This window comes from Aptenodytes forsteri, unplaced genomic scaffold, assembly GCF_000699145.1.
Source record: "Aptenodytes forsteri isolate BGI_AS27 unplaced genomic scaffold, ASM69914v1 Scaffold249, whole genome shotgun sequence".
In the NCBI taxonomy this organism is placed as follows: Eukaryota; Metazoa; Chordata; class Aves; order Sphenisciformes; family Spheniscidae; genus Aptenodytes; species Aptenodytes forsteri.
Window position 1 is genome coordinate 721,540 of NW_008796188.1, and position 20,898 is coordinate 742,437.

Genomic DNA, 20,898 nt, shown 5'->3' on the forward strand with positions numbered 1-20,898 from the left:
CCGCCCCCCCCGTCCCCCTCCCTCCTCCGGCAGCGTGCGTGCGTTCGCCGCGCTGGGGTTTGCAGAGGCTGGCTGAGACCAGTACAGCTGCATATGGTAATTGCTTCACTAAATCTTTACTGCCTAATGCAGAGGAAGCAAGAATTGTCCTTGCGTTGCAGCCCAGCACCTCCTCGGACAAAAATCCTTGTGCACAGAAGCCCTCTAAGCCCAGGAGGTCAGTGCAGCTGGAAGGAGGCAGCGCTGGCCCCGGTGCCTGCCGTCGGTATCCTAACGCGTCCTCGTGGCACGGCCGAGCGGCCTCTCCGTGCCCGTCCGTCCTCCGGCAGCGTGCCTGCGTTCGCCGCGGGCGCTGGGGTTTGCAGAGGCTGCTCTCGGGAGAGCTGTCGCTCACAGCCCCGCAGCTGCAATCACCATGGCAACGTTCCCCGAACCCCGGCGGGGAAGAGCAGAAAAAGAACCGTGGCTGACTTGTCATATTTAATGTTTCACCTTCCCTTTCTTCTCCATCCCCATGAGCCCTTGAAGCATGGTGCGGTGGGAGGCATTAACCACAAAGGGAAGCTTTCACTCTGACAAAGGCGGCGTTTTCATGTCAGATTATGGATGGGCAGTAGTAATCAGATGAGGGCTTTGGGTCAGTGACCCAAATAAAGGGTGATGCAATGCGTTTGCCATCCGGACTCAAGGCATTTACCATCTTGAGGGAATGTGTTTTGTGAAGTTTTGAATATAAGTGGAAATAGGTATATAATTACATGTGGATTTGTACCGTGAACGGAGGCTTTGATCTTGAGAGGCTTTGGCAGGGAGAAGCTGTGAAAGGAGATGCTGTAGCTCCTTCCAAAGGCGCAGTACGTGGGTGCTGTGAAGGACCAGGCAAAATGAAGAACTGGATGTATCCGCTGTGTTGACAGTGCCCCTTGCCAGTATGGCCAAGCTGATCTCTTAGCGGACTGATCCGGCTGCTTCTCCCATGCTGCTTGCCTCCCTTGCGCTAGTAGCATCACTTGTCTGCTTCCAGTGAATGCATTGAGGCGTCTCAAACTCAAAAAAACCCCCCAGCCCCACCCCCAAAAAATACCAAAACAACAAAAAAAATCCCACCTCCTACCAAAAAAAAAAAAGAGAAGAGGCTATTTTCTGCCAGTTTAGCTCCACAACCAGCTCACCTTCCTTCAGATGAACATTCATGCTGGTAAAAAGGAGAGTCAGGGACATGCCCGTGGGGGAAAGCAAAAAGGGGAGAATTGGATCCTACCCTTTCAGAAGCAGATGCAGTGGGGCACCTGGATACTTGCTTATTATCTTTTTCCTCCTCCAGGAAATGCTGTGAAAACATGCTCTAATCTAAATAAATGTAAATACCCATTTATTCTTGAGTAAGGGAGGAGGAGAGAGGATACTGTGTATGTGCATCAATATTTAAAAATATGGTCCAGCAACATATGGATAGCAGGGCAGCTGCCTGTTCCAGGACTCTCGTGTTCCAGCTTTGAGACCTTGAGCTTCATGGCTGTTAGAGTCACCTTAAAACTTGGTTTGTTAACTCCCATGTGTGTGGGGAAAAATGATAACAAAAAAAAAACCCCACCCAAACTCTTCCCCAAGCCTGTTGCCAGCATCACAGAGAGTATGTTTGTGCTGTGGTGAGTGCATGAACGACTTCAGTAAGCCCAGTCAGAAGCAAAACGCCCAGCGGCAGAGCAGGTAACTGCCCGATTCTGTAAACGCTTTGTCTTGGGCTTGGGCTTTTTGCAGCGCTGCTTGTAAGTTCTCATAAGTGACGACTGCAAAGCCAGCTGCAGAGCCCGCAGTTAGGTGTTAATGCTGGGCACTGCTCGCTCCGTCCTGCCTGTTCAGGTTTTGCTCTACTTGATTTCAGTTTGCAGAACATGTCGGAAGGACTTTAAAAAGAGTCTAAATTGCTTTCCCTGGTGGATCAGAGGAATTGAGGAATGCTGCGTCCCCATGTCCCTCTGGAAATCCCAGTCTCAAATGTGGCTTCTTTCCCCCCTCTTGAACAGGCTTCTTTCGGCAAACATCTCTGCGGTCCCTTGTTTGTTAAGCAAACTTTTTGTAGTTCTGATCTTGTAAATTGAGTATTTCAGATTCTAACTCTGTCCTGTCACGGTTTTGGGGGGCGTTCATGCTCATTCATGTGTATCACAGACAAATTGGGAAGACCAGATTCTGCAACCATTGCTACTGATGCTTCCTTGTTGTTTTCATGGAAGGGAATTATTTTTTGTTGTGCCTGAGCTTTTCATTTTTAAGAAGGTGCTGATCTGCTGTGCCTCGAGATGTCTTTAAGCCTTGTTTGAACTGTAGAAATACTGCCAGTGTGGTGTAAAGTAAAGCAAGCACGAACAGCATTCAGCAACCTTAACTTGGAAAAGATCTTAATTTAACATGATAGTAAAAATACCAGGATCACGTGAACTGTGCCTATAATAAGGTAGAGATGCACAGACAATTTCTGTGCATATCTTCTTTCCCAACAGGACACTGCAGTATAAACCACAGTCCCTTTGAGGGGGTTTGCCACTCTTTCGTGGGGATGGGTAGCGAGCTACTCACATTGGTTATGCAGCTTTGGGGCAAAAATAAGCCTATAGTGATCGATCTGTGTTTGCTGTAATATTTCTGGATTTTTTTCCCCACCATGATTAAAACTGTCCTCCCTGGCAGAAATGCACGTTTTATTGGTATTTGTGTCCTTTAGACAAAGGTAAGTAACATTTTCTAGGTCTTTCCATGGCTCTATTTTCCCTGTATCTGCTCTTTGTTCTAGAAAGGCAGAACATTGCTATCACAACTTCATAAATGTAGATGGAGCTTAATCCTCAGCCGCTTCACTAAACAGATGTAGGTTTTAAACTGTAGCAGCTGCTGTGCCGCATCAGACTGAAGGTCCGTCGGGACCAGAGTCATGTCTCCAAGAGGTGCCTCGGGAGGACAGCAGCAGGGCAAGTGTGCATCATGCCTCTCCTTGATACTTTCCCAGTCCCTTCAGACTTTTGGACTTGGGATGACCTAAGCTGGGCATGGGGGTTCTTTTATTCAATAACACCTGCTGGATTTCTCTTCCCTGAACTTGTCCTCAAATGTGTGCCACCAGCTTTTGTGTTTTGTAGCTGCCTTTGGCAAGCTCAGCTAACCACTGCATGGACACATCTTGCTTTGTTTGGGTATCTGCCAGCTTCGCTTGATACCCACTCATTCCTGTACCAACAAGGCAGGACTTTGCTCAGGACTCTGTGAACATCTGTCACATCCCCTCTCGGCCCTCTTTTCCCACAGAGAAGTGTCCTAGCTTATTTAACTTCTCCATGTTTGGAGATTGTTCTGTGCTTCTGGTTGTCCTTGCAGTCTTTACCAGCAATAAAACATTGAAGATCATGAAATGACCTGTATTTTGGTATCTTCAGCAAGAAAAACTCTACCTTGAATTTTCATGGGACGAGAGAAGGTTCCCACCTTCTTCTAATGGCAGCAGCCTTATTCTGGTGATTGCAAACTTCTCTGCTTCCTTCATCCAGGAGCTTTGGCAGTCCTCTTCATCTGTTTATATAAACTTATCTCCTTTCTCCCAGCATCTTCCTTCCCTGGTCACTGCCAGAGGCAGGAAATTCTGGAGAGTGCAACCAGGGTGGAGTGATAGGATGCCCTTTGTCAGGACAGTGGGGCACTGCCAATAGGGCACTGCTAAGGGCACCAAATGGACCTGGCAACTCCTTGTGAGTAGGATGGCAAAGAGCTTCCTTGAGGCTTTCAGGCTGAACTGCAGCAGCAGTAGCTCAGGCTGGGCCTCGAAGGAAGATGGGTGCAGCAGCACGACATTTGCTGCAGCCGTTGCTGAGCTGCAGAAGGAGCTGCAGGAGAAACCCAGACCGGCTCTGTTAGGGCTCTGCATCCAGCGCGTCGTGTGTACGTGCGCGAGTCTCACGTGTGCGACTTGCTTATAGCCACCGTTCCTTTGATAATTTTTATGTTTGTTCTTGGACATGGTCTTGTTAGTACAATCTAATTGATCTCCGAGTGGGACCCTTCTCTCTTTCCTAGCTCGTGGAATATTGTTTCTATTAAGCAGAATGATAGAATGAACATTGTTCAGCTGACTCATGTGAAAAGAGAAAATAGCATTTAGTAAATTAAGCAGCTCTTCCCACTCGCTGTTTATATGCTCTGTAATGTGATCTATTAGAACGGAAGGCTTTGATTTAAAACCGTTTGCCTCAAACCTTCTATGGGATCTGAATTTACTTGAATTGGGAAAACGCAGATCACAAATTGTGGTGTGTGCAAGCACCCGGTGGGTGCTGCGTGTGAATATGAGCCACTCCATCATATCTGTGCTCTGCAAGGAGATGACCCCTTTCAGAAGCAATCAGGTATAGTATAATTAAAGCTTGCTTCAGATTTGAGCATTTATTCAAACTGCAGTGCCTCAGAGGACCCTGTGGCATAACTGCATGTAGCTTCTGCGCTGCACTATTGACTTAAATATTTAATAACCTTTCCTGTTTGAGATCCTTTAAAGCTGTGCAGGAAGGTTCACGCCTGTGTGAATTTCTAGCTCGGTTTTGTTTTATTCTTTTCAGTTTGGGTGCCTGGAGGGCAGCTTGTGCTAGGGCAGCATGAAATATTGATCACGAAACAGTTCAGGCTAGTGTGAAGGAGGGCCAGGGGGAGGAGGTGTGCTGTGTTACAGCAAGCATGAAATAGTTTTCCAAGGTTTAGTTAGTTGCAGAACTGCTCAAAAATATAACACCGGTGTTTAATTTAGACGAGCTCGGTTTGGTTGCTGAATTCTGGGCATTTGTTTGCTTGCTCATATGTTTAGATTGCGTGCTGTGTGGGTTTTCTTCTACATTCACAGAGATTGCAGTATCTAGGTCAAATCTAGATTATCCCTTTTTCCATGGAAGGGAGGTGATCTCGGCATTCTGGGCCCACCCTGTCTGGCCTGCTGGTTTTCCCTGTGCTCTGCAGGGCCCATTTGATTGTTTTCCTTCCTTTCTTTCTTCCTTTTTTTTTTTTCCCCCCTTTTTTTAATGGGAAATTTCTGAGCTTGGAAGCAGACTGCAGTCTGCAAACAAGCCTGTAATGTGTAGATTGGTATATAGGGTTTATATTCTGCTAAGATAATGGACTTGATCTGCGTTAGGTTTCTTTAATCTTAGAAACTTTGCCAGAAGCTCACTGAGGTTTTTAAGCTGATTCTAAAGGCACGTGCATATCTCCTTTTCCATTCATTTGAATTTTAATTTATTAAATTTTAATCAAAAAACACGTGAATTAAACATACTTCAGAAAAGATTTCAGTACTTCCCGTAAGATAAGATATGACTCTTGGTTTGGATGAATGCTCTATTTCTTTTTGTGCGAGTCCCAGTTTCAGAAGCTGCCAAAGCAGCTGCCACGCTGGGAGGAGGGGGACCACCGATGGGATTGCCGTGCAGGAGGATCTCTCTTGGTCTGGAGCTCTTCGTGGTCCCAGTGGTCGCTTCCACCTCGCTGGCCGTAACTGGAGGAGTAAAAGGGACTGTGGTAAAGGAAACAGCAAGGAACTCTTTTCACTGGAAGCAACCATAGAAATATATACGCCTTCTAACGTTCAGGAGTGTTGACTGAATTTCTTGTGTTGTCCAGACTTTGTTTTCCAACCTTTTCCTTTCTCTCTGTCCATCCTCCTAGCCCTTTAGTCATAATTTCACTTGCCCTCTTAATTTTTCTTCACCTGACCTTTAAGGAGGACAAAGCATAGAGGAGAAGGGAGAGGTATTGAAAGAGATGAGGAGAGACCATGGGTGGGGACTGGATGGGGGGAACGTTGTTTGTTTGTTTGGATTTTTTTTAAAAGCCTAAAAACTCCTTTTCTTTCCATTTTCAGCATAACCATAGTTATTAGTCTCTGCTCTTGAGTCCTTAATTTGCTCATGGTCCCCTTCCCTGCGTACACACCTTGTGGAGTCAACACACGCTGCTGGTTATTCCCTTTCCTATACCCTGCCCTGCCTTGTCTCCTTGGGCAGCTCTTCTTGTAGAGGACAATCTATTCCATAGCGTGGCCTGCACGATGTCTCTTGCTCTTGCTTGGTCACTAGGCACTGCACTAATTGATGACAAAATCGATTGCTTTGGAGTCTGCTCTTCAGTGTGTCACTTTGAAAATTGTCATCAAACAAGCTTTTCTGTGAGCCTGGCTTCCTCTGGGTTTGTCCTACGCTGCTGGCACCCCACAGTGACGGCAGTCGGTTTTCTTCTTGTGCCCACTTCACTGCCAGTACTCCCCAGTCTTCCTCATCGTATCCTCCAGTCCTTCCCTTGTGTCCTGCACACACCTCCACCTTCTCATCTCCCAGAAATACTGCCAGATCCTTCTGGTATCCTCTACCTGTTTGGCTTGGCACGCAGTCTCATGTGGCTCTGCCTGGGTAGGAGCTTCGCCTGTGCTGGTTGGGATCTGGACATCAAAGAAGGCAGATGGCTCTTGAGTTCATTCTGAGGCGTTTCCAGCAATGTCACTCCAATTTGAGACGCTCTCTACCCTGCTGTTGATTTTTCCTGAAAGATGTATGGACTTGCCTCTTTGAGTCTTCTGTTCCTCTGTCAGATTTGGTTGAAGCTGGCTGGAGATTAAGATATTGGGGCAATCTCAAGAGGTCAGATGGCGACAGGGTTCTCTTTAGTCTCATTTCTATGGGAAGCCACGTTAACCAGAAGTGAAAGCCCCAGAAGGGTGGCAAAGGAAGTATCATTTTATTCTTGCCTGTAGGAGGAATGATACGGGGCACTGCGATTCTCAGGCTTGTTTACCCTGTCCTTGCAAGATTTGCTAAATGCAAGTGCTGAAACTACCAGCTTGCTGGTGTGTAGCTTTGATTTAAGTTCAAGCAGAAAGCTGCTCACTGGTTGTCAAATTTCAGAAAGGTGATGCATGTGAGCTCTTGAATCCTTTCTGAAATATATATGAAAATGGCTTGGACAACATCTTGGGTACAGAGGGCCAAAAGAAAGAAGGAGAATCCTGGATGCACAGATCTTCCTTCTGCTGGGTTTTTGGTACGCTGGTCTCCCATATTTGGCCACGGCTCTACCATTGTCCTCCAGCATAGAACAGAAAAGTAGCTTTTGCAACATGAGAATCTGTTAAATGCTATGATAAACTTAGCTCTGGAAATTTGATTTTTTTTATTTCATTTTACAGTGCTTAATGTTCTTGAGTTACGAACTGGATGTGGGGGGACGAATTGGAAAGGTGTATTGAGAGAGGTAGTGCTCTCCAATATCCAAGTCTGAGAAAGGAGTGTGTTGGCAGGAAACACTCCAGCATCCTCGTTTGTCTTGTGTGTGGTTCTGACCCGTTGCTCACAGCTACACAATGCAGAGTACACAAGGTAGCTGCTGAACGAGGAGTTTGTTGCTTTGACAGCCTCCTCTTATTTGTAGGTTTGAACTGTCCCGTGTTTCTGGAAGAGACTGCTAGACCATCGGGCAGTCAGCTTGCCTTGGCAGTTCAACATCACTGGTGGACTGCTTTAAGCAGAAATGAGCCCTCTGGTTGAAAAGAAAAACATCGAGCCAGAAAAACAATTAATTTTAAAGATATTTGTACCCCATTCCCTGGGAGAAGTTTCTTCCCATCTTTGGCTTTCTCCTTACGTTTGGGAGGAGCTGCCGTTGTGGCTGTTAGGAAGGTCCTTACTAGGAGTGAGGTTATCCAGTTATGACAACTTGATTTGAGGACATGCTTTTCATTAATAGTTTACTGCTTGTGTGTAGCCGGGGGGCATGCCTTGGCTGGATAATTGGATTTGGAAGGCTAGTGTTTGTAGTAATTGTGACACTTCTTGCTGTGAAGCCAATTTCTGCAGCGATGCAGCTGATACAACATCGGGGCAATCTGTTACAGCGCCTTTGTTCCACAGATGTCTGACTGGTGTAAAAAATAACCCCAGCAAGAGACTTTCCTCAAGAGCATGCCTACTTCAAGCACAAGGAAGCAAAATCAAGACCTTGTTCTGTATCTAAAAACAATTCAAAATGTTTTTGGGAAAAACTGACAGAAGTGAAGCTCTACAAAGTTTTTAGCAGCTTATACAAATTTACCGTGCACGTTCTTTTGTTGAGATCCTTTGTAATGTTCAGAAGGCTGTTTAGCTGCGACCTGGAACCCTTTGTTCCTTGTTTCTATTCTTATTGAATTAAAAAATGAGAAGTTGGCAGTAGGTTTTTACCCAGTTCTGGAACCCTTTGTTCCTCATTTCTATTCTTATTGAATTAAAAAACGAGAAGTTGGCAGTAGGTTTTTACCCAGTTTATCTTGTTTACTGTCCATGCATTCCTCGCAGGTACATTTTGTGACACTTCAGTCTATGTTTAAATGTCTCAAGCAATCCAAGTCTTCTTCACTTTTCTTTATAAAGGGGCACAAATTACTTCAGTACTCTTTAGATGCTCAAGTATTTTATCCTAGTTGCTGATTCTGTCAAATTCATACAGTTTCTGAATCTGATATGCCCTCAGACATGGAAATGCTAGGTTTAAATCAGCCTTGCACACTTCGGGTGAAATCCAGGCCCTGTGCAAGTTGGTTTTAGCTTGTGGCTTCAGGAAGCCCTGAGCTTCTCAGGGGCTCTGGTGCCCCTTATACAGCAACGTTCTTGTATCTCTTGGTGATATGCAGGCTATATAGAACTAAAACAACAATTACAATTGAGTGCACTGAAAGGGATCATTAAGAACAGCATATGTGATGCAGAGGGTGCTGCTTTCCCTCAATCTGTCTAATGATTTCAACGAATAAATAAGGAAAGCGTTTTATATTATTTTATATGCATGCAGCGTTGAGATTTTCCGTACCAGTCCACTGTTCACCGTTTAACTCGCGCTTTCTCTTCCTGCCGGCTTTGTTTGTCAGGTCAGTACAGCAGTGCTGATTTTCTGCCGCGGTTACAGCGACTGCTTTTTGGGCTTCCTGCTCTTACCTTTCCCGTTGCTGTCCCGTGTCCTGCCTCGCTTCCCCGGCTCTTCCCGTCGACTGCTGAAATAGTCTCTATTCCCACACCCTCCTTAGGAGGGTGGCTCCTGGCAGGGGCTGGGGTCTGATAAGGAGCACGTTGCCTTCGGTCACCGTGCATGTGTTGAGTTGTTCCCCTAGTTGCTTGCTGTGCTTCATTTTCTTACTTTGCTGTCCAGGATCATTCCCCTCCTCCTCTTCCTACCAACAATATACAACGTACAGTGTAGGAGTGAGCTGGGCTCCATCTGCTTCTCAGCCGTATGGGACTTAGCAGCTGCAGTTTGGTCTTCACCATGCTAAATGTTCCACGGAATGGGGTGGGGTGTAGGGTGATTTCGTACTATTTCGAGGACTGGTTTCTATCTTGGAATAAAGTGTTGGAGGTTGTAGGCTTACAGTCGGTTTGACACGCTAAAACACAAGTTGAGGGATGGATTGGCTCAGCCTTACCATCAGATGTTTGGGCAGCATTGTGTAGGGTCTTGACTCTGTTCTGGCGTGCTAGAACACAAATGTGCTTTATGGAGCATCAAACGCACCAGTGAAGCGGTGGGTGCTCAAGCAACTCCCAGGCTCTGCCGGCGCTACATGGATCGTGTCTGTTGTGAACGGGAGGTATCCCATGCAAGGACAGTGAGGCCAAGGGAGAATAAGGAGGGGTTACTCGGACAGAGGTTGAAAGAAGAGTCTCCTCTGCTTTTGAGGCATTTGGGACCCAAAATCTCTATTTCCTCTTTGAATTTTGAGTGTATAGAGGAGAGCAGCCCCTCACATCTGCTGTACTGCTTGCTACATATAGTTTTTTTCAGCCACATATCAGGATTATCAGTAAAGCTGTCAAGAGAACCTTTGACATCAGCTTCATAAAGTGAATATCATGTTGGAAATTGCCTCAGGTAATTAATTAATTCCTCTGTAAATAGAAGGCTTGATATGCATCAGTGGTGCTATGGGATGTTTCTCAAGAGGGAAATAAACTCTCCAGCAGGGCCCGTAGCGAGCAGTGAAGCACTCTTCGTATGCAGGAGACTCATTATCCTTCCAGTTTAATTCTACAAGGAAACAAAAATACAATCTTCATCTTGGCGGATTATGTTAGAGGGAAAGTACAGCTGTTGTCGAATCCCTCAGGGACGTGCGTGTCAGCTTGAGAGCGCTCAGGTGAACGCGTGTTTCTCTGGTTACAGGATGGAAGCAGCACAACCTGCCCAGCCTGGCTGAGCGCCGCCATGCTTCGTCGTGCATGGGGTCTTCACGTTAGGAGTTGGTAGCACCGTACAGTCACGTCAGCACGGCAAGCAGTCTTCCTGCACTAGGTCCCAGAGTGCCTCTTTGCACGGGGTGTCGGAAGGAGAAGTCCAGAACATGGCGTGTTTCCTGCCTGTGGTGCTCCCCGGGCACAGTTAAGACTCGCAGTGGTGCTGGCGGAGCTGGCCTCCCGTCCGGCAAGTTGGGAGGATATCGTTTGTATGGCATATTTGCTTGCTTTTCAGCACATGGCCTGAATAGATATTCGCCAAGCTATTTTCAAAGCGATCTTTTTTTAATTAGTATTAAAATTGTTTCTCGATACGCTGGTAAACACAGTGGTTTTTCAGTGATGTTTTAATTGGATTTTATTGGCACAGAGAAGTCACTTCCTTTAAAATAAAACTAATATATTTATGGGTTTGAGCAGTATAGAGGGAGTACAGAAAGAAAAAAAATACCCTGCTTTTTATTGCTAAAACTGTCTTCTCCATTGACTCTTAGGTTTGGAGGGGCACTTTGGCTCGCCTTCGCTATAAGAGGACAAAGGCTGCCCTCACGATACTCAAGTATTACCGCCGCTACAAAGTGAAGGCCTACATCCATGAGGTGTCCCGACGCTTTCACAATGTCAGGCTAATGAAGGATTATGGCAAGCATGTGCAATGGCCCACGCCGCCGAAAGTGCTGCGCCGATTTGAAGAGGCACTCCAGACCATTTACCACAGGTACAAAGAAAACCTCTTGTCTTTTCAGTCTAACCTAGAGGAGTGAACAGCTACTGCTTGTTCCATAAAAGTTGGAAAAGTGACTGAAGAACATTAACTGGACGTCATAGATGAAGAGTCAGCGGCTTTTGGTACCCTTCACCAGGCAAATAATTATTCTGTTTCAAAGACTTAGTCAGGATGGACATTGTATTTCCTTCCTTGGCCCCTTTCTGGTTGGTTTCAAAAGAAAAGAGCAGCTGCTCTTAGATGGGGGGGAGAGAAAAGGAATCTTTTCGACTTCGTCAAGACTTCTTACAGGAAGGCAGTACTTTTCTGCAATAGAATAAGCAATGTTCTACTACCTAGCCGTATTCTATGTGCAGAAGAGGTATTTTATACCTTTATTACAACCTCCTCATATCTAAAAGCTAGTGACTTTTTCTCTGGTAAGTTGTAGGCAAAGAAGTTACGATTCCAATTTGAAAAATGATGTCTTCTGAAAGTCACTGAACAAGAGAAATGTTGGCTGGATAGGGCCTCTAGACATCTCCAGCCCAGCCATCTACTTGAAGGGGGATTAGCACCAGATCCAGATCAAGTCAGCCTTGGTTTTTTTCCCCAGCTGTCTCTTGAAAGCCATCCACAACCTATCTGGGTAGAGAGTCCTGCTTTCTGAATAAGCTCAGTTATTGTAACTACAGATTTTTAGCTGCTAAAAGACTTTTCATAGCATTAACCCTGGAGACCTGGTGCTGCTGCTGAAGGCTGGAGTGTGGTGTGGAGTAATGGATGGGCTACCCTACCCTGTTTCATGTTCCAGCTGGTTAGGTTTCAATTGTAGGGCCAAATTCAGCTATTAAAGGAGAATGATGTTGTAAATGAGCCAAAAAATGGGCTTGCAAAAATTTTATTGCAAACAGATGTGCCAGTAGTTGACTTTTGGGTATGGGATGGGGAGTATACCAGCCAAACTTGTTAGGAGTCAGAGATGATATGTAACTTTAAAATGATGACTGACGTTTCCAGCTTTATGAGTGCAACGGAAGGACATCTTTTTCCCCTGACATTTGTAGTCTAGGGGTGTCCTTGTTGTGCTGATCTGGCAGAAGTAGTCCTCATAGTGCGTGGTACAGACTGTGGAGCTGATTCAGGCGTTTTGCGGCAGGTGGAGAGCAGGTGAACTCATCCGGAGTGTCCCACCAGAAGTCCTACCTCAACTGAGGGCCAAGGTTGCTGCCGTGGAAGTGCTGAAGGGTCACAGAGCTGATATTGGCCTACAGAGAGCGTGGGAGGGGAATTACATCGCACTGGTGAGTACAAGTGAAGTGATCAATGCAATGGCTGGGGCTTAGGATGCTAAAAGGGTGGAAATTTGAAAAAGTGACTATTAGTTTCTTGGGAGGGAGAAGTACTTTGAAATTTCCTCTGTAAATGGGTTTATGTCGTTTCAGAGTCTTTGACTTCTACTGCACCTAGGAGTGATTTTTCTGAATACTAAGCCTAGCTTGAGCATGACAAGCAGCATTAAAAGATAATGAGTAATGCCAATGCCATCAGCTGGCTCTTCAAATGGCCAAAGCTAGGAAAGAAGTCGATGTAAAACTAAAATTCTAGATATAATGGGATGTTAAGAAATAGCATAAAATGGAAAAGAACAAAGAAATTCTCTCTAGGCAAGTTGCATTGCTTCCCTTGACTCCGTCGTTCCTTTAAGCATTTTGTTTTGTTAAGGCTTTTTTTCAGAAAGCATATAAAACTCCGGATGCTCTGCCGCTCTTCAACGAGGCAGAGACTGGAGGAAGCCATCGGAGGAGGTGGTGCAGCTGCAGTCCTCTCTGGCCCGCCGTGACGTAATGCAATTACTTTCTTCAGTAAGCAAGAAGAGTTACGTGCCTGTCTTTGCTCTTTCAGAAGCCAGATAACCCTCAGACCACGGGCTCTTTCATCCCTGTCGCCAATGAGCTGAAACGGAAAGACAAGTACATGAACGTTCTCTTCTCCTGTCACGTCCGCAAGGTAACCGGCATCTGCGTGGTCTGCAGACACATGGGCCGGGTGGGGAAACTTCCTGCGGTCGAGGTGAAATCTTGGGAAGCCAAGGGCGAAGGAGGTAATCCTGGAGATGCCTTAACAGATGGCAGTTCAAAGCCGTCCTGTTTCGGTGTCAGTGGTTTTTTGATGGGTACGTAACTCGGAACCTATTGCACCAAAGGGTGCTTGGCTTGGGTGGCTTCTGTGGCCTCTTCGTGTCGGAGGCGTGAATAAATTCACTTGATTCTGTGTAACTGGTTTGGGTCGGACTTTTTTCATAGCCGAATGGGGTTTTTTGTTAAAATGGTTGGAAGGCTTAAAAAACTAATTAGAAAAATGTGCTTGCATAATTTTTTATGAGTAGTTCATAATGATCTAAATGATGCTGGTTTTAAATGTCTGTCAGGAGAGGATATTTTGAATTTTACAAAGCCAACAGACAAAAACAATTTCAATGGCAGGCCGGGGCTGCTGACATTCAAGTGTTTTTAAGAAGCTGTATATTCTGTTTATTTCTAAAAATGTGCTATTGCAGTTGGTCTCCACTTGCCAGAAGTGGAGCATGTGCGTGATTATTGTTTATGGTTCTGCAAATATTGTATTTAACAGTAACAACAGAATTCATTTTGCAGCATAAAAATCTCACTTTATAACAAAACTTCTTTGCTAGTGGTAGTGAGTTATATTAGTTATTCAACAGTGATTTGTATATATAAAAATAGAAATCTCTTACTGCTTTCCAAACAAAAATATTTCAGTGGAGTATTCCACTACTTTTAACATGTTGGCTTTAAGAGTGTGGTTCGCTGGTTGAATGAGTGGTTTGAGTGAATATTGGTTTATATCGTTGGGACTAAAGGAGGATCGGGTGAGCCTGGATCCAAACCTCCTCTTTACAATCTTGCAGCAGTTTGGCTGGAAGCTGCGTTAGGGACAGGGAGATCCAGGAGAATTTCCCCCTGGCTTTTTTCACTTCAGGCTGAAAACAAAATAATTCCTCTTCTAATTCATTTAATGAACTAGTTCCGAATCGTTGCTGTTTCTAGCTAAACTGGAATTATTGTAAAAATACAATATTCAGTTCTTAAAGATGTGATTGTAGGAATTGTTGTTTTGAATGGGACTGGAATGACAGTGCGGGGAATTTACTGGGGGTGCGGAGGGTATATATTATATGTATACCCAGTATGGGAGTTTAATTTTGCTCACTTTTAAGCTTTTAGGTCCTTATGTTTCTCTTGCTTGCTCCTGATTCAGCTTTGAAGGACAATCTCCTGTGCAAGCACAGGGGAAAGCAGATTTCTGAAGCGCAGATCCATACCTCATTCTCTTCAGTAATTGCACGCACAGAGCTCCTGCCTTTAGGCAAGTGTCTGAGCAGGTCTTTTTTGTTTATGGTGTATGAAGAAATTCTTGAGCGTACGAAGAGGCCTTGTGTCTATGCAGCCTGTTACTGTGTTTACTTGTTGGAAAAATCCACTTTCTGCTGGGGTTTGTTGCATTGGTGTCCCAGCACTTCAATAATAAAAGCTCTCTGGAGCTGGAATAGGTGTTACCTGTCATAAAGTGGATTTCTTCCTGAGCCTGAAAGTTTACTTTCAGTGCTTTCAGAGGTGAAGAAAGCTTTAGCTTACCATGGGTGCTTAAAAAAAAAAGTAGCTCAGCTGAAATTAAAAAATACTGCAGAGACTGCGAGGTTATAGACTTGCACTCTTGTGGTTTTTAAATTATCTTGTAACTTTTTTGATCTTTTTAAAGGTTAAATTGTTGGTCGCTTTCTTCTATCAGAGAGGTCAGGCTTAATCCTCTGCTTGCCTGCTTAGTTAGGGATACCTTTGCATGGCTTTTGAAATCATCAGTAAAGGAAGCGCACGCATGAGCACGGCAGTAGAATATCCACGTGCAGAGAGAGCGGGGCTAAGGTAAGGCAAGCTGACCTGCGGCTGCCAACAGCGAAATGCGCACGAAGCCATGGGTGATGGGTCAGCCGGCACGGGGGAACTGCTGCTCATCCACAACCCGGCTGTGCCTGAGTCTTTGAGGTCATTAACACTTTTTCTGGCCTTCATTCTTAAGGACCTGTGTTAGACAGAAAAAATACAGCTAAATTTAGTGAAAATACAGCATCTCCTTTAGGAAAATGGTGGCCTTAAAGCAGCAAAGAGGAGCACCTCTCCTCCGACAAACGGACAAAATCATCTCAGCATTGCTGTTGAGGACAAGGCTGCAACTTTGTAGGATCTTTAATGCTGTGTGTAAGCCCGGCGATTTCAGTACATCTCCATGTTTAAACTCAAAAGCAAATGACCCCTTTCGAATCCACGCTTGGATGCAATATCTTTTTGAGTGAACCGTTTGTCTTCCTTCTTGTATGGACAAGAAATGTCCAGGCAAGCCTGAAGTGAACAAAGGAGAGACGATGAACAATCCTGAACTTTGAAAGCTAACAAGGCAAATATTTGACATTTCAGGATTTACCATTTCACTTTCCAACCAATGCACTTCTTTAGGTAATCTATTATGCCTTAAATTTGAACGTCGGATTTGCAGACTAAGCAACAGTGAAAACTGTTGTAGAGCCTGTAAGCAACTCTGTGTTTTGACTGCAAGAACACAGTCTTTACCCTGAAAACAGCATTAGCCTTCTTTTACTCTTCACACAAAACAATTTCTATCCTAAGCTGTCTTTTTAAAACAAAGGTGTTTCTCTTGTCAAAAATACAAGCTGTAGTATTCTGCCTCTTACCCAAAAAGTAACAGCAGTCTGAGGAGCAGCTTTCAGTGCTGTGGGGTGGGGGGAATTTCTTCTGATGCTACATTCTTCCCTTTTCTTTTTTAATAAATAAATAAAATGATTTTTTTTTCCTTATAGCATTATCCTTCTTTAACTTCCCCACGTCATAGCAAACGTTGTTTGCACAAGTGTGGCACTTGGCGTTAGCACATCCAGGCTGCCTTGGTGGCCAGAGCATTTGAAAGGGAGCGACTTGCACTGCAGGGAAGTTCGTCAGATTTCTTATGCTGAACCTGGTTTGTTGCGGATTTGCAAATCGGCTGTTGCTGTTTGATTCTCAGCTGAAATTTGGCTCACACAATGCTTTAGCAGGGGACTGAAGAGTGAGTTACAGAAATGAAAATGTAATTAATTTTCAGGTGATTTCATTGCTTCCCTTAAATAATATTCTGTAACAAAGCATCAGTCCCCAGAATAAGGTTGCTCAACTTCATTCGTGGTATATTTTCATGATTGAGCTTATTTGAAGGTTCTTGAGCAAAAAATGTGCTGTTACTGCTGGTCCCTTAGACAGAAAGGTGTTACTGGTAACGAGAGCGCGCCTTGGTGACTTGAGGTGAATGTTTTATTTCTGGAGCAGCATCAGACTTCCTTTGCGGGGGTCAGTAAGGTGCCGAACCATCACGCCACGTGTGCAGTAGTTCTTGACTGTCAACAGGAATGTGAGGTGTCTGCTCTTCAAAATTTTCAGATAATTGCAGTCTGATACACTTCTTTCCTTGGAAAGAAAATAAATTAAAAGGATAAGTACTGGGCAACTTGAATAGACACAAGTTAAGCCTGGAGTTCATGTATTTAAAAATGTTTATGTATAGAACATATCTTATGACCTGTAAGATATTTGCTAACTGTTAAATTCTTTGAGACAGATTTTTTTTTTTAGCTGACGATTGACATTGTTCTAGTGGAGTAATACCAGCTCTCGCCCGCCAGGGAACTGCTCTTGAAGTATTGATAACTGCTGGTGAAGTTTTCTTTAGCTTGAGTGCGTGGGGTCTTAATTTCAACAGCTTGAGATGAATAATAACGGGTGAATCTGTTTGGACCGAAGCTTTTATAGCTCTTTTTATAGGTCTGTGAAGAGACTTTGAAGTCTCGCTGATGGGAGGTGCATGCGCTTGCTTTCTCACAGTAGGTATAGGTAGAAGCAGGTCATTTCTGCCTATGGAAAAATACATCTTTTCTGAGCATTGTGGTGCTCTTCATTTTTTCAAAGGACATTTTCAAGTTTTTTCCTTGGGAAACCGAATGCATATTTCATGCATACCACTAGATTTTGTTGTATCACCTAGGAAACAACGGTTTCTCTTTTTTTTAGAATAAGGCTTTTCTTCCCACTTTCTCCCTTGTCATTTGTGGCACCAGGCTCCCTTGAGAGGACCGTCTCTTCCAAAGCCCGGTGCCCTGCGGTGTCTAGAGGCCCCTGGCAGAGACCTGAAAAGCTCATATGGAGGTTTTTCTGCTATAGGCTAGACTTTCATTTTTCCCCATAAGCTAGTCAAGAAGCTAAATTAAGACCGATTCACATTTGGATCAACAAAGATATAAATAAAAAATGCCCAGAAGGTGCAGAGAACACAATGCCAGGGAGGGCTGTTCTCCGGGAGGGTATAAGCTGTATCTGAGACCATAAGGCCTGTCTCTACTCCTACAAAATCAAAAGAATAGTGGCATTTGCAATGGTGCTGGCATTTCTCTGAATCTCTTCTGTGCACGCTTCCCAATGTGGCAGTTCGCTTCTAAAAACACAGCATGTATTATTTACATAAATATGCCATAGATGCATGAGGCACCTGAACTGAAGCAAAGTGATTGCTTGGAAAGAGCTGAAAAGGACATGAGTTCCAGGGCAGCGAGAATTTGCTTCTCACGTAAGATAAACTGCTGAACTTCCCCTTCAGTACATCTCTTTAGCCGCTCAGCTGAATGTATTGTTCGGTGTGAACACTGAAAACAGTGGGTAACCACAAGAAAGAAGTGGAATTCAAAACATGCTTGTAGAACTACTACGATATTATATTGCCTTGCAAAAGCTGGGCATGCTTCCCATCCCTGCTTTCTGGGCAGCAGCTGCAGGACCTTCTGCGGTGGGGTGGCTCTGGTTGCACAGCTCGGTGAGGTCTGCTCCATCCGTCACCATGGGCTCCGTGCTGGAGGCAGGCACGGACAGCAGGGAGGACGTTGAGGTGGGAGCAACAAGCAGGATCGTGGCAGCGAACAGGTGGTGGTGTCAGACTCTTTAAAAAAAATTAAAATAAATCAAAAAGACATGTTTGGGAACCGTGGCCACACAGCATCAGACCTGAGGTCTGTGTGGGGCAGATCACAGCCTAACAGACTGGAGAAACCTTTGCTTAAACTCCCAAGACACGGAGCGTGGTGTGCTGTAAGCTGCACAGCCAAATTACGGTTTGAGGAGCCTGTGCTGCTCTGCTCAAACAACTCAAGGTGTAGCACCAGACACTCCTAACCTACTTTCTCTGGGCCATTCAGTGTTCTTAGCCTTTATTTTCTTTCTCCCATTCATCTGCTTCCTAAAATAATCCCAGTTATTCAGCAGCTCTTCCTGTGAGATTTTCCAGGCCCTCAGTCGTTTTCTTTACCTTCTCTGAACCATTATAGTCTCCACGTTCACCGTCCCAGTGCTTCACGCACTATTCCAAGTGCGACCGTGGCACCCAGGACATTATTCCCCATGCTAGTCTTTCCTGCATGCTAACGCCTTGCTTGTTTTCAGCTGCCTCGCATGTTTGTGCCAAGATCTATCCAGAGCTGTCTAAAATCATCTTCAGTTACTTTTTCTGAGTTGGTGCTGTTAATTTAAAGCTGTCATATAGCTCTCCAATTTGCATTTTTTGCCTTTATCTGCTCTGAACTTTGCCACTCTGCTGCCTGTTGACTGAGAATATTTAAGTTCTCCAGTTGTCTCCTGACTTCACCTAGGAAAATCCTATTTATGTTCATACGCCTCATCACGTCTCACCCTCGTCTACCCTTCTCAGTTGATTAATAAATATCTCTGTGACTGCGATAGACCGATGACTCCAGTTTTGCCTTAGTGAAAAATACTTTCTACTTTGTGTCCTACTTTCTCACTTGCTTTTGACAAAACTTTGCATCTTGCCTGGTTACTATTTAGTACCCAGCTCCTTGGGGCATCTGAAAGTTTAGGTGGCGTCAGATGTTCTCCTTTGGTGTAGTATTTCTTGGACAAATTAATTGTAATGTTAGTGAGACGCGTGTTTCCTCTGTGAAAACCCCACTTGCTGGAGCCTAACATTACCGGCAGCCTAGAAGAATATTTGTGACGAGTTGCGGTGGGATGGGGAGAGTTTAAATGATCTGTGTTTAGAAAGGAGATATGAATAAAGGCATGATCCCAGGGTATAAAACACTTCTCTGGAGAGAATATAATTTTGTTTCCTGCCATAACATGATCCTCCCACTTCTCTTTTTGTAAACAATCACACTAATTCCATAAGGTGTGGAATAGTGACTTATTATCTTCAGTGTTCCTGGATCTTCCCCAGATCAGATGTTACTGCGAAGGTACAACATTTAGTATCTTGCATCCTTTGAATGAGTACATTTTTAATAAACAATTGCATATTCTTACAATAATTTTTGAGAGGTGCTTATGTGGCATTTGAGAGCAGTTTTGGTGATTTAATTTGTCAGGTACTGGAAGGATGCTGTTGCTGGAGATCTCTTTGGTGGCCAAAAATAGTCATGAATTCAGAATGCCAGAATACCTAGGATTAAGAGAAATTATATAATTATATGACCACTGTACATGGCTTGCTGCTGGGCCATGTCTGTTACTTTGCATCATTGGCTGGTGCTTAAATAATCTGTTCTCCCATTTCTCTTACTACACAGAAACTGGGTGCATGAACTGCAACGAAACACTGGGATGTGGGGCTATGCACTTGGCTGTTTTCAACTGTACTTGCTGAGGGGTTCATATATTGCCGTCTTCCAAGAGTTAATTTTTACCTTATCAGAACTGTTACGTATAATTGGTATTTAAAAAAAAAAAAAAAAGTTTTAGGGTTGATCCACACAAAAAACATTAAGTACACTACAAGACAGGGCTTATTTTCCCCATACACCGAGTGCCTGGTTATGCAAACGATATCCCAGGTGGATAGTATTTTGAGTTCAAATTCAAGTGAACCAATTCCTTGAGTACACCTAAGATTATTCCGTGAGGGTTGGGACATACATATACAGATAACCTCTGCTGCTGTTGACTGCCAGTGAGATTTCAGATGATAATATAGTGGTTTGCCTCAGCAGGCAACTAATGGTTCCTCACTGAATTATAGCACGTATCTGTAATTGGTCTTAAATTTACAACTGTAGAGCCCCGTGGCAACATTAAGATATTAAGATATTAATGTTTCCCAATGGCGACACTAAGCTGTGTTTGCTGAACTACTAGAAACTGTCAGAATTTTTCAGATACTGTGAAGTCTGTTTTCTTGGTAGCGTATGGGCTGATGAAATCACAGAATGGTTTAGGTGGGAAAGGGTCTCTGGAGGTCTGTGGTCCAACCTCCTGCTCTGAGCAGGGCTAACTTCAGAGTTAGATGAGGTTGCTCAGACTCCCAGTCCGCTGAGTTTTGAAAATCCCCGAGGATGAAGGTTACACGGCCTCTCTGAGCCCTGTCCCAGGGTTGCCACCCTCCGGGGGAGATTTTTTCCCCTTTTGTCCAGTTGGACTTTCTGCTGCTGCATCTTCTGCCCGTTGCCTCTTGTCCTTTTGCTGTACTTCTCCGAGAAGTCTAGCTCCATCTCCTCTGTACCCTACCTTTGTCAGAGGGTACAGTCATTTGAAGATTAAAACACCTTTGCCTCTTTTTGGAAGCCAGTATTAAAGTTGTTTGAAGTGCACTATGATTTTCTTAGTAGTATCTTATAGGAGCGGAGTGGGAGTCAGGAGACTGGAGTCCAGATTCAAAATAACTGGAGAATGGTACAAGCATTTAACAAAAACCAAACCAAACAAAATCTCACTCAGTGGTCAGTTAGCCTCAGAGGTGCGCAGATGCCTCTGGGTGCTGTCTTGTTTGGTCTAGAAGTCT

General features: G+C 44.5%; 1 protein-coding gene across 1 annotated transcript in view; it reads left to right on the forward strand.

Annotated features, from left to right (window-relative positions):
• MYO1D (myosin ID) overlaps positions 1 to 20,898 on the forward strand; it is a 177,396-nt gene that overhangs the window by 89,126 nt on the left and 67,372 nt on the right. Inside the window, exons 18-20 of the mRNA XM_019474268.1 lie at positions 10,781 to 11,004; positions 12,152 to 12,296; positions 12,898 to 13,002. Coding sequence (XP_019329813.1) covers positions 10,781 to 11,004; positions 12,152 to 12,296; positions 12,898 to 13,002 — 474 coding nt within the window. The remainder of the gene's footprint in view (positions 1 to 10,780; positions 11,005 to 12,151; positions 12,297 to 12,897; positions 13,003 to 20,898) is intronic.